The sequence below is a fragment of the Prionailurus bengalensis genome, chromosome B2 (genome assembly GCF_016509475.1).
Source record: "Prionailurus bengalensis isolate Pbe53 chromosome B2, Fcat_Pben_1.1_paternal_pri, whole genome shotgun sequence".
NCBI classification, from domain to species: Eukaryota; Metazoa; Chordata; class Mammalia; order Carnivora; family Felidae; genus Prionailurus; species Prionailurus bengalensis.
Window position 1 is genome coordinate 137,366,898 of NC_057349.1, and position 18,541 is coordinate 137,385,438.

The 18,541-nt window shown below is 36.8% G+C and overlaps 1 protein-coding gene across 1 annotated transcript in view; it reads right to left on the reverse strand.

Annotated features, from left to right (window-relative positions):
* The window catches only part of SYNE1 (spectrin repeat containing nuclear envelope protein 1), a 472,071-nt gene that overhangs the window by 294,362 nt on the left and 159,168 nt on the right, over positions 1-18,541 (reverse strand). The window contains 10 exon segments of the mRNA XM_043592628.1: positions 247-381; positions 1,980-2,144; positions 2,447-2,605; positions 4,791-4,964; positions 7,655-7,798; positions 9,049-9,201; positions 9,635-9,799; positions 11,700-11,902; positions 12,671-12,767; positions 18,228-18,396. Coding sequence (XP_043448563.1) covers positions 247-381; positions 1,980-2,144; positions 2,447-2,605; positions 4,791-4,964; positions 7,655-7,798; positions 9,049-9,201; positions 9,635-9,799; positions 11,700-11,902; positions 12,671-12,767; positions 18,228-18,396 — 1,564 coding nt within the window.

The following is an 18,541-nucleotide window of genomic DNA, read 5'->3' on the forward strand; positions in this document are numbered from 1 at the left end:
AAAAGAAAAAGAGTGCTCTTAAGCAATATGATAAAATTGATGCTACTAAAAAAATGAGAAAAACAAAATTCTCTCATACTTTATCATGCTTTATTCAAGTTCAGTTTTTTCAGTGGGAGAAGTAACTATGGTGACCTTCCATGACTTTCTACATTTCTGTTACAATCGAACCTTAATCCCCTCATGTTCTGTCCCATCATGCATGATACGTACTTATGTCTGTGCATCCATTATGTCCTGACTCACCTTCCACTGTTTATGGAGCTTTCTAACAGCTTCCTGCAGGCCCTGCTGTTCCTGCTCAGGGAGGATGTCAGTGAGCTCGTCGCAAGCTTTCAGGAAAGCATTGAGCACTCTCTGATCCAGCTGACTGAAAAATTCCTGGCGTGGAGGGGGAGGTGGTTACGAGTGTCAGACAGAATAAAAGGCAGCATCTACACACCATACAGTCAGGCAGTCACGCCTCAAAACGAGCCCGTTAGCCAGCCAGTGCCCTCTTTAAACCTTGCTGGCAACTATGATTTTTTTTTTTAAGGAATGAACTATAATTATCTATAGTTATGAGTCAGAAGCCACCACATCTGAAATTTAACTAGTACTTTTCATTTTTTAGAAAGAAATATCTTTGCAGTTTTCAAATTTGGTAGAATATTCTGGAAGGCCAAGGGGCCAAAAACCTTGATTCCCTATAATAGAGTTTTCATTCCTCTCTGGTAAAGTCAGAAGCAGAACCGAAACTAGTGTTTAGCCTTGCAATTCCTCATACCCTAGCTGCAATGTGTTTCAGGCCCTGCTGGTTCATTATGAGCCATTTCCATCCACATCCAGGCGAATACACACGACCCCACAGGCTACGGACAGAACTGTGCCCACCGACGTCTGCCAAATTCCTATGTTGAATCCCTAACCCCCAGTGTAATGAAATTTGGAGATGAGGCCTATGGGGTGATGAGATGAGGTCATGAGGGTGGGTCCCTCATGATGGAATTAGTGCCCTTATAAGAAGAGACATCAAAGATCTTGCTCCCTATTTATCTCCGTCTTACGAGAAGAAAGTGAGAATGACCATCTACAAGCCAGGAAGAGAGTCCTCACCAAACCCAAACTGTGAGAAAACAAGTGCCCGTTGCTTAAGCACCCAGTGCATGCATAAATATATGGCACACCATCCAGATAAATACAACACGTGTGCACATCGACGCATGACCAAGTCTCACACAGACTCAGGAGTACGTCCGCGGAGATATTTTGAAACAACAGTGGTTCAAACCAGAAAGTGCCACACGGCACCACGCGTCTGAACTGAAGGAGATGCTGGCTGGTCACCGACATCACAGTCAGCTGCGTCACAAATATATTGCAGTCATCATGCGGTAGTGTGGTTCATACAAATATCCACTGGAATTTCAGGGAAAATAACTCCAAGTACATGTTCTCAGAGAGGCCATCATCTCCACTTGGCGTTGATCACTAACATTTTTAATACTGAAATGACTTAAATGAGTATGATTAACAGGAAGATGGCTTCACGATAGGACAAGCTGTGAATCAGCTACCAAACTTCAAGGCACGTGGTGTTCATACTACAATATAGAGGATTCATGAAATGAGCACAGAGACTTAGCCATCCACCTAAAATTATCTCTTACAAAGAGTTATGTTGGTTACGTAAAAATTTCTCACCTAACAATGAATAGTCATTTGGAGAGCCTGAATTCTATATCCTATGACTCTCTACTCCCTCAGGGACTTAGGAATGGCCAATTATAATGCTGCTCATCAGTTGCCCTTGAAGTTCTTTTTGCTGCTGCCCTTTTCTTTAGATCTCATAACCTAAAATGTTTCTGCCTCCCTAACTCACCTCTTCTTCCCTGTTCTCCTCCAACACTCAGTATTAGATCGGAGCACACTTTTTACTTTTCACCCAAGACCACTTGTCCGTGTCCTCAGCTCAAGTGCCCCATGAAGGATAAACTCACTGTATGTTTCTTCAGGAGGTCTTCTGGGTTCCCCTTTTCCTCCAGGCCCTCCTGAGCAATCCGTAGCACCTTCTCCAGCTCTGCTCGAGACTCTTCAAATTTCTTCATCAAGCGACTATTGGTTTCCACATGTTTCTTCCAGTCTCCAATTTTCTTCACCATATTCTTGATTTAAAAAATAATCATAATGTGATGCTGCTTCCAGATTACTGAAAGCATCATTTTGTTAAAGAGTATTGTTTCTTTAAAAATAAAAAAAAACACTTGGAAGGAATACATTTCATTATGAGAGTAATCAACTCCTTTTTAACATTGATGAATATTAAGAAAACAAGTAAAATGATTGGTTCCAAACCTCAGTAGGCAAGACATTTAGCAAGAGTGGAAGCATGACACGTGATGGTTAGATGTCCTCATTCCTCGTATTTTTCCCTGGCTCGTGTCTCTATAGCACGGAGACAGCTTACCTGGAAAGCACCGTGGGCATCTGCAATCTGTCTGTGCAGCTTCGTCTGATCAAAATGCTTTAACACACTGCTCAAGGTCACGAACTTTTGAACATTTTGACTGCCTTTCTCAATCTGCGTCACGGTTTTCTTACAGCTCTCTTGACAAGCTGACAGTTCCTACAGGGAAAGGAAACCCACAACAATAGTATTTAAAACAGTGAGAAAAAGAAGGAAAGAGAGGAACCATTACAAAACAATAAGAACAACACTATATAGCTTTTAGGCTTTTAGTCAGCTATAAGTAAAATCAAAAGTACAGAGAAGTGTTTCTTTTCAGAAGAGCTCAATTTGAAGCAATCACCGAAGTCAGTGCTTTTTATATAAGGCATTTAAATGTCACATTGAGCTTTTCGAGATTTTTTTATATATTTCATGCCTGTGCTATTACCATTAAGAAAATGAAAGGGCATCATAGTTGTTATTTCTCTAGTGCCTGCTTTGTCCATCCAACTCACAGGCCTTTGGTTTACTGAGAGAACAATCACAAAATTAATCTACATATTAGGTTTTAATCTGACTAAATAAATTTAACACCCATGCACATTATACTTTACTGAAAGAGCTGCAGCAAATTACATACCATTTGTGTATCCCAAAAGGCACATTTGAATTCCTAAGGTTCACAAGCTGTCAGTCGACCTTTCATTAACAAAACGAGGGACCCCAGACCCTAACCACAAAAGGCAACAGCCTGGTGCGTGTGGGAAGACATGTAGGTGTCACACAGTCACCGGATGAGAAGCCATGGTGACCCAGGGCTTTCCACCTCTGCTTCATAACCTGGCATCATAGTGGTTTCTATAGTTGATAGATGCATGGAAATTAGCCCAAAGGCCAACAGTCACTTTTTGACTTGAAGCCACCACACTATTTGCATTTTGACATCCTCAACTGCTTTGGAAAAGTATTTCAAACTGCTCATTTGGATACCGGTTTTGGGAATCTAGATGCAAATATTAAGACCAAGGGTTTTGTTTTGTTTTGGCAAAATGGAATAAGGACACACTTCTTCCTTTCGAAGATTTAGGAGGTCAGAGAGTAACATATGTTAACAAAGATATTATTAAATATTATTAGTATTATTATTACTAAAATATCAAATGTTATTTTAATTGTGGAAGGATTCTTTGGTGGCAATGTATAGTGATTTGAGAATGTGAGACATGGCAACCTGACTCAAAGTGAGAGACAATCTTTATCCAATGGGATGAGAGCCCACTAGAACAGGGTTTGGTGGTATAATCATCATGGCTCTATTATCAATAATAATAATAATAATAATAACTAGTTATAGAGTACGTATTATGTGCCACTGTGTGCTAAGTACATTATAGAATATCTAATGTAGTCTTCACAATAAGCTCTCAACTAGGTATTATTACCTGCATTTTAAGCATAAAAGCTAATCAAGGCTTTGTAATTTGTTACATCAGATCTATGATCCGTATATCTATATGACACTTCAGATACTCTTGGCTCTTTCTACTAAGTGATGCTGCCTTCCTTCCAGGAATCTTTTTCAATGAAGGCAGTGGCAAACCTTTTGCCCGTTAAGTTTCACCCTCCTCTGATGGATGGGGTCATTTGTAATAAACCACCTAAACAAGTCAATTAACTTCAAGAGAGGGAAGATGTTCTGCAGAGAGATCTGCTTACTAAAACTGAGACAAAGAAAAATAATTATCACTCCAAACACATTCCCAGAACTTTATGATTGTATAATCTCAGAGGCAAAGAAAAGATCTCTTAAGACACAGATTATAGGGACACCTGGGTGGCTCAGTCGGTTAAGCGTCCTATTTCAGCTCAGGTCATGATCTCACAGTTTGTGAGTTCGAGCCCCGCATCAGACTCTGGGCTGAAAGCTCAGCGCCTGGAACCTGCTTTGTATTCTGTGTCTCCCTCTCTCTCTGTCTCTTCCTTTCTTATATTCTTTTGCCCTCTCTCAAAAATAAATGAGCATTAAAAAAAAAGATTTAAAAAAGACATAGATTATAGACATCAGATAGAAATAGAATGCAACTGTTTACTTTTATATATATCTAAATACATAAAATTTTTAATTTGGTTATAAAAATTTTATCTCTCTGTAAATTTACATAGATAGATACATTTTATTTTATCTTTAGTGGACAGGGTTTTCATCTTTGGACAAGATGTGTATTTTTGTTTTGAGTTGCCAGCGCTACTCTAGAAAAATGTCTCCTGTCCTAACTGAATTCCTGCCACTGTGGGCACCACCTCAGTCCCACTACACACGCTTTAAAAATAACCATGTCTCCTCACGGGGACTTTCCCTTACCTGATGTTTCTGTTTAAAAAGGGCACTGGATTGTGCTTCACGCTCGAGAACTGCCATAATTTCGTGGATTTTCGCAAGCGAGTCATAAAAGAACGTCATCTGCTTCTCCAGTTCTTCCAATGGGATCAACAGCTGCTGAGACTCATAAAGGAGTGGAGGGCAACATTCTTTGACCTTTAAAAAGACAAAAACAAAAATTCCGTCAAACGCCGCTAAGTACCACAAGCTCAGGGCACTGTTCACACCTCTGAGAACATTTTCTTCAGCGAAGCCGTCATTCGGTGCTTGCAGATCTCCAAAGACTCTTATTTAATGATGCTTCCTTTGTACTGTTACATTTTGATATAAAAACACAATACTACTCAATCACTGAGACAAATAAATGCCACAGAATTTTCCCAGGAAGATTCATCTAAAGGGTCCATCTGGATGGCACCCTCCCATCTAAACGAGGCTGTTAGTGAGCCAGATGGCATCGAATTCTCCCTCATAAACTGTGCAACTGATCTTCATTTCGGCCTCAAAACCTGACCTGAGATCGTTACGAATGACGTTATCTAGACTGACTTTCCAACTTTATTTTCCAGGTCTCTACAACTTGAACCCTAAACTCCGGACAGACCTGTAACTTTGCTGACTCATTCTTCCCAGACAGGCCTTGTGCTTCCCTACCTCCCCCAGCAACATGTGTCACGACCCTCTGCCAATCATCTTACTCACCCCAAGCGCACAAGTCATGTACCAGTTTATTTACAAAGGTTCCCAAGCCAGGGGATGTCTCCCTAGTCTGAACTGACCCAGCCTCATCTGTCACTTGTCTTTTAAAAAATGCTGTTACTTTATACCCTTGTATTACTCTTTTTTTTTTTTGAGAGAAAGAGAGTGTGCAAGCAGGGGAGAGAGAATCCCAAGCAAGCTCAATGCTCAGCGCAGAGCCCAACACGGGGTTGCATCCCATGATCCTGGGATCATGACCTGAGCCAAACTCAAGAGTCGGATCCTCAACCACTGAGACACCCAAGTGCCCCTACACTTGTATTAACATCAGCTTGATCTTTACGATGAGGCCATACGTTCCTGGAGATCAAGAGATCCGTAAAGTTTCTGTCTTAACACCTTCATGTTGGAATGCAGGATCAAGTAGTTCTCTAAGAACTTCCTGTCCCCACTCATTTTACTTAGAATTGCTCCCAAAATATTATTCATACTTTTGGGAACCAACGAAAGGAAATGGAATACTTGTTAATAGACCATTCTCTTTTTTCTTAAATTGTGAATATTCTCATGCTCTCGGATACACTGCCTAAAGGGTAAACTCACCAAAAGAAAGCTACTGATCTACTGCAACAAGGCTTTTCTAAAATGATTCTGAACAAAAGAGAATCTGCTAACACGTATAAAAATCGGTTGGTTTCTGGGTGCCTAGGTGGCTCAGTTGGTTAGGTATCTGACTCTTGATTTTGGCTCAGGTCACAATATCACGGTTTGTAAGACAGAGACCCACGCTGGGCTTTGCACTGACAGCACAGAGCCTACTTGGGATTCTCTCTCTCCCGTGCTCACATTCTCTCTCTCTCTCTCTCTCTCTGTCTCTCTCTCTCAGAATAGGTAAATAAACATCAAAATAAATAAAAATAAATTAAAAGTCAGTGTGCTTTATAAATCTTTCCTAGATACAGCTGAAAACTTACTAAGATGCTACAACTGAAGCAGTAGCTTAAAAAAGCAGAATGACTTAGATGTGCTCAAAGGTGGAATCTGCTTCCTCACAGGTCACCTTAAATCATTAAACTTGGCCTCGGTTAAGATGTGCAAGCCCAAGATATGGCTCTGAAAGCTGTTTGAAGGTTATCAAATCAGTAACGTTGACTTTGAATTGTACCCAATCTTTACAGATAACATTTAACTTGAATGTTAAAAATAAAAAGAATTACAAATTAACATTCTAATATATGTCAGTTGGGCAAATGAAGTGTTCTCTTTTTTTCAATACCATGATTCTTCCTTTTTCCACTTATCTCATTTATTCCTCTTTTCATTAATTGCCCACTACTGACTTCGTGTGGGTTATTCTCCTTCTGCTTGTTCTCTCTTAAATTACAGGTTTTTCTGCTGTCTTTTCCTCTGTTTCTCAATTGTTCATTACAAAATTTTCCTCTTCATTTATATTACCTCCCACCTCCTATTAAAAATTAATTACTGAAATGCAAACAATACCATCTGCATAAAACTCAACTTCAGGTAGATAAGAAATCCCAATGGAACCTTCCAAAGCTCTTAAGGAAAATCCCCCAATAGAACAGAAAAGTCTTATGGCTGGTGTTTAGTGTTCACTGGGTTCCCTGTACACAGGTGGCACAAATGTATATATCTTAAGTCTAAGGTGAGCTCTGTGAGCTGAAGAGAGCAGAATTTCCACGTTCCGGGCTATTCACACAGAAAATAGCATAAATACTCTTAGAACAGTCAAATAAACCTCAATAAAAAGGACATTTGGGAACTCTTTCTCATTTAAATGTATGATCTCTTCCTCTTCCTTCCTCTTCCTTATCTCCCCCCTCCTTGTTGGATGACATTTCACTGACCCCTTATTTCTCCAGAAGAGACCGATCGATTTTATGAAAATAAACCTCCTAGTACTTCCAAATTAACAGAGGTATTACTTGACATCAGCTCCATAGTTTCATTTGTTAAACTTCATGACCAAGTTCCTAAATGGCAAAGTTACTAAATCAAGAATCCCAATAAACAACAAAAGGATGATCTCTTAACAGGTAAAGACTTTGCCCATGAGTGTGTTGGCCAGAGGAGGTATAGGCACGCGCAAGGCAGTGTTGGCCCCTCGCATTAACATATTTTCCCACCTTGGTTAGCCGTTCTTTGAGCCCAGACATGGTTGCAAACATTTCATTGGCTTCTTCTTGGGAGCTCTCCTTGGTAATGAGGTGTGCGGTCTTGGTAATCATCTTGTACTGAGCATCCATTACAGGTACCCGCTGCTCAATGTCCTGCAGGAGCCATTGAAACAGCTACATTACCACAACGTACATTTCCTTTTAATTTCAGAATTCTGCAGAAGGCTGAACAAAAATCAATGTGTACTGTATGAAATCCTATACTTGCAAGAAACTTTTGGAGATTCCAGTTATTGCTTTCCTTCTTTGCTAATATATTATATATTGGTAAGATCATATTAAAAATAGATAAAAGCTTTCCTTTAAAAGCAACCATAAATCCTTAAGTAAGCATCAAGTTTACACTTCCAAAATATATGTGTGAATGTAGTATGTAAACATCATAAATCAAGTAAATGCATGTTAATTTGGGGCAATTCCTCTGACCTTAACAATTATACAACTTACCTTATCTTAAAAAAAGCAACACACGGTCATTGTAGACAATTTATGAATTAGAGATAAAAAAAAAGAAAACTGAAGTTACTTCCAGGCTTCTCACTCAGTGCTAACCAGAGCCAACATCCATCACTATATCATGAACATTTCCCCCTCTGTGTGCTTACACCCATTTTTTTATATTTACACACAAAAAAGGGGATATTATTTTTTGCTTTTCCCAATAGTATATTAGAAAAGCTTTCCATGTCATTACATATTCTTCTACTACTTCATTTTTGAGAGCTGCAAGGTCCTCAAAATATGCAAATAGCACAATTCATTTAATAAATTTGTTAGAGTAGAGGCATTTATGTAGAGGTGTTGGATGTAGATGTTTCCTGTTTTCTCCTAGTCCTTTGTAATTTGGTTGTAAAAAAAAAATCTCTGAATTAAAAAAAAAAACAAACCTATTTTGAAGTTACTGTATGGTCAAAACATATCTTTAAAAAATTCAAACAGAGGGGTGCCTGGGTGGCTCAGTCAGTTGAGCTTCCGACTTCGGCTCAGGTCATGAGCTCACAGTTGGTGAGTTTGAACCCCACAGTGGGCTCACAGTTGTCAGCACTTGAGCCGGCTTTGAACCTTCTGTCCCTCTCTCTCTCAGCCCCTCCCTCCTCATGCTCACTCGCTTTCTCTCTCCCTCTCAAATAAATTAACCTTTAAAAAAATAGAGCATTAAAAAATTTAAATAAATTTTTTTATTTAAATGCAATCTTTAATTCTGAGGTGCAAATCAGGATATGCACACATGTCAAAAGGGTGCCAAGGAGACAGGAAAACTTTGCAACCATCTGAGTAACATGAATGATCTTTCGTTTCACAACAGAACAGGTGTTCACTTTGTTGTCCAGAAACCCCCTCACCTCCAAGTCTTGAATTAATAACTTGACATTAATAAAAGAGACTTCTAAGGGTTCAGAAAGTTTCTTATGGGCTTCAGTTGCAAAATCAGACAGGATAGTAATACAGTCTGCATACTCCTTCTTCATTCTGTCCATCTCATCAGCCCGAGCATACTGTTAAGGAAAAGGAGAAGCACAACACGGAAAATCAGTTAAGCCCGACCTCTGGGAGCCTGTAACCCTCACATTTACATACTTTCTAGAATTGTTATATGGTAAGAAAGACTGATTCCTGATTCTTATTTTAGATACACTTGAAGGAAGTCCAATTACTGTGAAAAAAAAAAACTAGCACAGAAGTGAAGAATTATGATTTCAAACATGAGGCCCCATATGTCAATACAATCCTTAACCAAAGTATACATTTCTGTAATGTGTAAGTGGGAAAGAATAAAGCACCCAAAATAAACATAACAGTTCCAAACACATCTGCCCTCTGCCTAAATAAGACCATGCTGCAACAATAAAACACCCTCTAAACGGACTGTTTATCAGCATGTTTGTAACACATGCATGTTCTAAGCATACATAGATTTGAAAGACATACTTGCTTGACTTCCATAAACAATTCCCTCCACCGTCCATTGAGCAATAGCAATTGCTGTTTAAGATCTCGGGAAACCATTTCATCACATGTTTCAATTAGAAAATTGCCAGCATCATTCATGGCAGCGTGCTGCTGTATCCAGTGAGGCAAGTTTCGAAAAAAATCCTAAACAATAAATGATGCACATTACTGTAAGCCACAAACCAAAACTCAACAAATGATATGGAAGTAACCAGACTATGTGAAATATCTTTGTTCTAAACTTGTGCAAATTTTAAGGTAAATCTTAGTTCTTTTTCCAAATGCAATTTTCAATAGAGAGGTTGAAAAATAGGAGCTAGAAATGCTGAGTGTCGTTTTATAAGAACGGCTTGGCCATATCTTTTGCTGAAGACAAAAACAAACAAACAAACACATAATGACCATTTTCTGTCATTTCTATTTTACAGATAAAAAAACGAATTTTTGTTGTGCAAAGGACTTGTACAGTCTTCAGGCTGGTAAACACCAGTGCCGGAGTCATATACAAGGTACAACATTTTAGACTAATGTATAGTTTTCTTTGTGGATTACAAATAAACCTTTGACCTATTACCTTTGATTTTAAAATCTGAATATTGTGCATGAAGATAATTAACAATCATGGATATAAACCATTGAAAACAATTAAAAAAAAATTTTTTTTAACGTTTATTTATTTTTGAGACAGAGAGAGACAGAGCATGAACGGGGGAGGGTCAGAGAGAGGGAGACACAGAATCTGAAACAGGCTCCAGGCTCTGAGCTGTCGGCACAGAGCCCGACACGGGGCTCAAACTCACGGACCGTGAGATCATGACCTGAGCCAAAGCCAGCCGCTTAACCGACTGAGCCACCCAGGCGCCCCTGAAAACAATTTTTTAATTAAATATCTGGGCCAGGAACACTGAATACAGTAACATCCTTTTTTATTCGTTTAAAGTTACTCCCCTGACAATGAAGCAGTCTTCTGCTGATTTCAAGTTAATACATGTGTGCTTGTACATACTTATACACATACACCACAGTATAAACCAAGAATACCAAAGAGAATTCAAAATCTATTTTATAAAACCATGTGTGGGAGGACTTCCCACATAAATAGATGAGAACACTTCTGTTTCTGGTGGTTATATTCCCTTGGATGAAATTAACACATATAACATCTACTAGGGCATTGTCAGTCTAATCAGAAAAGCCAAAATCTGTATGGGTATACAATTCTTGTCATCCTCAGCTACACAAGAATTTTTCATCTGTGTGAAATACAGAGTGGTAAACATTTAAAAACAATGCATCTACTCACAAAACGCAATCACACAAGAACTGATCTTGGACAGTAAGCACTAATTCTAATGTATTTACTATACTTTTTTAATGGGAGCCTGGCATTTTAATATCTTTTACTTATAAATTGATTTTTCATGGGAAAATGCCAGATTCCCATTAAGAAGTACATAATAAATCCATTTTATGTGATATTTTAATGTAAGTGACATTAAAGCAAAACAGTAACTCTTGACACACATACACACCTGGCATCAAAGGAAAAAGATCATTCTTGCCCGGAATAAGACCTTTGACTGAGGGTTGATAAAATGCAAAAAAGAATATCCAAAGAGACAAAAACGTGATGGCCCAGATGTTGAACTGGCATGTGTCATTATACAGAGTCAGTATTATGTTATCCTCTCTTCAATTAGGAAATCCACAGAGGTCAGAGCCTTTCAAGTATAGACTTTATAGTGAGTATAGCGACCTCTGTTGCCCACTGGGTTTGGGTGTCCCGCCATTGGTTCCTCCTCTTCTGAACACAAAAGCAAAACACTGAACTGATCAGATAGGGAACTGTTTTAATATAACTTCTATAAAGCAATGCATTTCTTGGCCTAAAGGAATTTACCAACCTGAAGGCACAGTTTTTCAGGCAAGTCAAGATTCTTGAGTCAGACTTGCAAAGATATAACACTCTCTAGAGAACTATTCTGTGAGAGACTCATTTCTAAGTTCGTGTGTACTCAGTTTCTTTTGTAGGAAGCGACATTACCTTTTTGGCATGCTCTGATTGATTTAGCATTTTCTCAGCATCCTCCAGCCAGGCCTGAAGACTAGCCACAGTATTGCCATATCGATCCCAGTTCGCGATGACTTCTTCCAGCATGCTTCGCACGCTCCTGACCTCTACTGAGAGGTTCCTCCACTGGGCTGTGGTTTCATTCATGAATTTCATCACATTCTCAGCTTCTTCCACTAAAGCAGATCAACCAAAATAGAATCCTTACTTTTTATTCGAAATCTACCAAACTTTTTTCTACGGTCTATATACTGGTTTGCACTTATAATTCTTCTTCAGATTATGAAGTTAAGAGATGAAATGTTAGAATTTTATTCAACAAATGCTGGGGATGTGTTATACCATATTCACAGCTGTTTACAAAGATTAAAGGTGATAATATATTTAAAATTTTTGATAAGTGGGATGCAATAAACGACATATATATTTGTTTAGTTTTGTATGTACTCAAAGAGATGCTCACATATATAGTATTGATCACAAATGCTACAGTTCATTTTCGATTCAATATGACAGATATATTTACAAAATGAAGCCAACATATATTAGTTACAATTTGTGTATCCACACTAACTTAAGTTTTCATTTACTTGATAATGATACTCAAGTTACTGTTTTCTTCACTTAATCCGCAGAACTGCAAATAGGTTAGAAAATCACAGTTTAGACACTGAACACTTATTTTGCCTCTTCTCAGAAGACCACACGCGCACGCACACACACACACACACACACACACACACACACACCATTATTACACAGGTTAGACAGGCATTGCACAAACTCAAGGGGACTGAATCCAAAATGTGCTCTCCAGGCCAATGGCATGGTCATAAAAAGATCCTTCGGGGAAAAAACAAAAAATGATGTGATCACACAGAAACCTGTAGGTTCTAAATTCTACTGCGTTCAACATCGCAACAAATACTGTCAGTGTTTTTTACCTGAACCATCAGCTTTGACGTACATCTCAGCTGTCTGTTTCAAGATCTGGTATGTCACTTCATATTGTTCAAAGAACTTGCTATTTTCTATAAAAGACTAGAAAGGGGTAATGGTTAGAAGATGGCAAATTCTAGGCATATGTAGAAATACTGAAGTCAGTTTCTTCAGGATACATATATGGATATTTTGCCCAAATTTACCAACCTCAACTTTTTAAAAAAATATATCAAATTAAATCAACTGCCATAAAATAACCTGATTATTCTGAGAATATAAATGGATTCCATACTTTTATTCTAACTCAGCACTATTGAGAAAATACTCTATTTCTTCTCCACCCAAGGGTTTGTTTTTAGAACAGACTGAAGTTTCTCCAGACAACCTGGGGCTAACATTTAGAAAGCACTAAATCTGGAAGAACATTTTAGTATCCAACTGTGTTTTAGCTGTGGGATTGTGTGGCTCTTTGAACATTAATTCTAGTGAAAGATGGCTCTGAGGAACTTAGATTATAAATAAATGGCACAGTGCACACTTTCCTCAAAACAGAAAGTACAAAAATGCTTACTAGTAGAAAAATTTTACATAATCACATATCTCATCTACAATTACAAAAATTACTGGGGTGCCTGGGTGGCTCAGTTGGTTGAGCATCCAACTTTGGCTCAGGTCAAGATCTCATGGCTCATGAGTTCAAGCCATGTGTTGGGCTCTGTGCTGACAGTTCAGAGCCTGGAGCCTGCTTCAGATTCTGTGTGTCTCTCTCTCTCTGGCCCTCCCTCCTGCTCTGTCTCTCAGAAATAAGTAAACATTATTTTTTTTTTAAATTACAGATAAGATGTATCTATACCTGTATGTAATTTACATATTACATATTACTATTACTGTTACTATTACTAGAGTAATAGTAATTTACAAACTGACACTGTAAAATTTAGAGCGCATGAGAAATCCTTAGGTAAATGTTATTGTTAACTCCAGGAAATATGAAATAGCTCTCGTTTCAAAGATTGGTCCTGCTATTATAAAGCCAAAAAATAATGCAATTATAGTTAACAACATATCACCAAAGGCTCTTTAATTTCTTTTAAGTATAATTAGTTCCTCTGATTTGAATCCTCTAAAATACTTGATTAGTGTATTATAAAATGCAAATTAGCCTTTAAAAACCAGCTGAAGTCCAGTGTAATATGTCAATGAATGCTTAATATGGAGATGCAAAATGTTTGAGTGCAGATCTAAAACTTCATAAAAAATTTCACAACATCCCTCAATTTCATTGATAAATGTTTATCATATTGCAAGATAATACTTAAAAGCATTACATAGATAACACATTGCATAGCATTTTATGCTTATAAAATGTTTTATTTATGTATTAATTATTCTTCAGGAATAGAGTGAATAGAGAAAGCTCTGAGTTACTTGGAATGAAGGATTCCATGATGAATATTTACTTCAGTAACTTAATAGGCTGTATTATTTCTGTCTGAGAATGAAGTAAAACAATAGTTGTCTGGCTAATTAATTTTTCAGCCTTTTGTTCTACTTCATTAACCTTCCCTGTTCTCCAACTAGGGGAAGAGTAACTTACTGTAATTTAAATTTAGCATAATTTAACCAAATGAACATACCATAATTTGATCAAAAAAAGAAAGTTACAACTAATTTGTAAGACACTGTAGACCACTGAAGAGATAAATATATTTGGCAATGTTTAAAAAATAGTCTCCATTTATTTTTGGCTCAAATTTCAAGAAGCTAATGGAAAAAACAATTGTTTTAAGTGTCAGAAGAATGGGAAATTGCACCTGTCTGGACAGAAAGACTTAATTAAATATGCCTTTCCTAGAGTTGTTTACAAATTAATTAAGAATGAACACGAGAGCAAATACAGAGTAAATCCATTTAGTAACATGAATTATTTTATCTATTAATATCATTTTGGTAGGAGGACTGCTAAATCTCCTTTTCACCAGGAGCTATCTGGACAGTCTCTCAAAAGGGTGTAAACACAAAAGTATACTTAAAATAATAATGGGATTAATTTATTTCTTTCAAAATAAGGCTTACTTTTTGGATATCAAGTTCAACAAATAAGCCATGTTATTGTTGATAGCACTTCAAGAAAATTAAGATACCTCTTTATCCCACTAAATTCAAAGTATTAGTGGAAGATACTAAACTTCTACTCTTCTACTTAGTGGAAGATCAATGTAGAGATAATAAGTAAGTTTCACTTATTGATTTCACTTGAATGGAGCTGAACCAGGTAATTTAATATCTTAAAAATCATCTTTGAGAAGAGGTTTTAACAGAATCGCCTACTTACATTGATAAAAATAATTACAAATAATAAAAAAAATTCACATTACTTATGTTGCATTCATATAGGCCACGATTCTAAGAGTTCTTCTTTTATGAAAAAGAATGATCTTCTTTCTTCCATAGTAAAATTGAAGCATGTGTTAACAAACATGGCCATGTCAAGAACAATTCTGACAGCAAAAACCAAAACAATTATCTCCTGACTTATATTACAGTAGGTAATCTCTTATGAATAGTATGTCGCCTAGATTTAATTAACAAGCATTCATGAAATATTTTCCAAGAATTTCTTTAGCTCACAACAGCTGCATACCTGAGCACCTAGTACAAGAGGTAAGTAGGAAGCACATTTTTTGATTCTCTAACCCTTTAAAAAATGATGTATTTTTTTGCATATGAATAAGATGAATTGAGAATTCAAACTAAGGAAGAGATAATTATGGAACCTTTACATCCTGCATATTACTTTGGTTATTAGATGATGTAGCAGCATATGGCTCATTACAATAAATTTTTTTAGAAACCAAGGGAAGGACTGGATTTAAGAACTTGATTTTATTATTTTGTTTGAAAGTCTTCACTCTTTGAAATGGTCCGTTCTAAAGAAAATTATTTTCGGGGCACCTGGGTGGCGCAGTCGGTTAAGCGTCCGACTTCAGCCAGGTCACGATCTCGTGGTCCGTGAGTTCGAGCCCCGCGTCAGGCTCTGGGCTGATGGCTCAGAGCCTGGAGCCTGTTTCCGATTCTGTGTCTCCCTCTCTCTCTGCCCCTCCCCCGTTCATGCTCTGTCTCTCTCTGTCCCAAAAATAAATAAACGTTGAAAAAAAAAATTTAAAAAAAAAAAAGAAAATTATTTTCTCACAAATTCCAAAGGCATAAGAGAAGCTCTAAGGGGTGTGAGATGAAAGGAAAACAATATGTGTCCATCTTTGTTTCTTACAAAAGCCCCTATTATCCTATTATTATTATTATTATTATTACTATTACTAAAAATTTGGGAAAAATTAAGTCTAGAAATTAAGTTATTTATAAAGTCACATGGGTAGTAAGTAGCTGAACCATGATTCAACACATTCCCATGTAACATCCATTTAGTAACATGAATTATTTTATCTATTAATATCATGTAACAATCTCTCCTACCTCACCACCCCCTGCCCCAATACCATGCTGCCTATAACATAAATAATAACAACTCTCACTGTCAGGCTATAGTATATTAGCATAAAATATTGTCAGATATGAGCTAACATTAAATGGAACTAATATTTACATGAGCTATACTCCTTGGTTCACTAAGCTACAGGAGATCATGTTAATTATTTGGTCTTTTAAGTTCAAAAAAAAAAACTTTTCACAGCCAATTTTGTTAGATTAGTAAAAAGTTCAGTACTTAAGCATGGCTTTTGGTTCGGGAAGATGTGATTTCAAATCCGGATTCTACTTCTTACCAACTGTGCCACCTAAAACATGTGGGTTGAGCATTGAAAGGCTTGATTCCCTCAGTGAAACCATGTGAAAATGCCACTGGGGTTGTCACTGGGTTAGAAGATCACACATGGAGGACACTGGGCTCATGGACAACACACAACATCCCAGTTATTCAAACTATTAAACAAAAAAATACTTTAAGGCCCTTTTCAGAAAAGATGGGTTAGCCATAAATAGGTATTTTTCACTACGGAATAAGAATATGCAGAAATGGTCATAAAAATGTCACATGTGTAACATAATTATCAAGTTTGCCAATTATTTTAAGTTGTGTAGCAGTTTAAATCTAGCAGCTTAGTGAACTTCTCTTCATGGAGAAAACAGAAGTACTGTTTTTCTTTAATTAATATTTATGAAAGTTTTATCATTGTAACAACTCTCTACTTACATATCTTTTAACTGAGAAGTTCAAAGAGAATTACTAACATCATTGTATTAGAACATTAACCTGGTGGAACAGCCCCATTAAGCATTTCAGTCTGATTGGCTGTCCTTAAATAGCTAGAACAAAGACAGATCTGCATAATTACCTACTGAGCTCAGAGTGTATCATTTGACATGACTAAATCCAAAAATATAAATGCATGTCTGTAATTTAATATTTAAAAGACTAACGTAATTGCTTGAAATTAAAAAATAAGATTTTTCATGACTTTCCATAACAATTAAATATGAATAAGGGAAACATACCATATAACAGATTTCACATTTTTTGACAAATGTTTCCAAGACAATTATAGTAAACCTACAGGAAGATTTTACTGTAAACCTATTTATTTTCCAAATGCATCTTGTTCAGTAATCACTTTAGAAATGTAATCAAAATATAGCAAAATACATTCTGGTTCTAGAATGCTTCAGCAAAGATATGGTTTTAATCAACATTCAATCATTCCAGTTACAAAGCTCACTAGTCAGGTTAGAAATGGATTTGTATTTTAAACTTATTAATTTATCAGTTTGAATTTGTGATTAAACACAAGTGGAGAAGTACAGGACTGAGATGGCTTATGAATATGAACTTTGAAAACAAGTTTGTATTGCTAATAAATTTGGAGGGGGTATGTTTAACTAACAGAAATAAATTACCTTTAATAAATAACTCTCTAATTACATGTAATGAAAACTTATAGAACAACCTAATTTCTTCATTAATGCAAGGCTACTATTCCATGTAAATATAGAATTATTTATACTGACAGCCCAAAATATAAGATAGTCTTTAAAAATTAAATTGGTACAGAGATTCACAGACAGAATTTTACTTTTCGTGAATGCACACAAGAAGCAATGAAACTCAGAGACGTGCTGGACCTAATAACCTAAAAACTAGACAGACCCCTTTTGGATAACAGAATTTTCTGAACTACTAATGATTCTTTCTTAGAGACGTGAGGATGATCTTTAAGTATTTTAATTCAGTTTCAATAGTGAGCTCACAATCAAAGTCATGGGTATGCAATGCAAAAACTTTTTTTTTTTTTTAAAGCAATAAAGCCAGTCACAATGGTTCGGTATGATTCACGAAGCTAAGTCTTTCTGTATTTCCAAAGAATATAAGTGTATATTTCAGGTTACCATGAAAAGCTTACTAACTTCTATCAAACCCATTTAACATACTGGTACCTTCATGTTTAAATTCAAGATAAAAATTACAACGTCAAAGCAACCGATAGGTATTAAATGCTAAATCCACGTGTCCTCTGATTTCTTTGTCAAAGCACCAGACAGACTTACGATGTAGTTCTGTAGAAGGAGCTCCACGGACTCTCTCCTCCCATACTTGATGATCCAAGATTTCAGCTTTGACTCTGCAAGAACCAGCAGTGAGAGCAGACGGTACTTTAATTCTAGAAATTCCATTTTCATTAAGTGTAGCTCTGATGTGGAGGAAACAAAATGAAACCTAGAAATAAAACACCGAGAATTTACAGAATGTAAGTAACTAATAGTAACAGAGCAGTGCTTATTTAACCTGTTACACGTCAGTGCTAAATATAATACAAGCACAAAGTCTTCTAAACTCTGGCTGATCAATCACTATCAGGGGC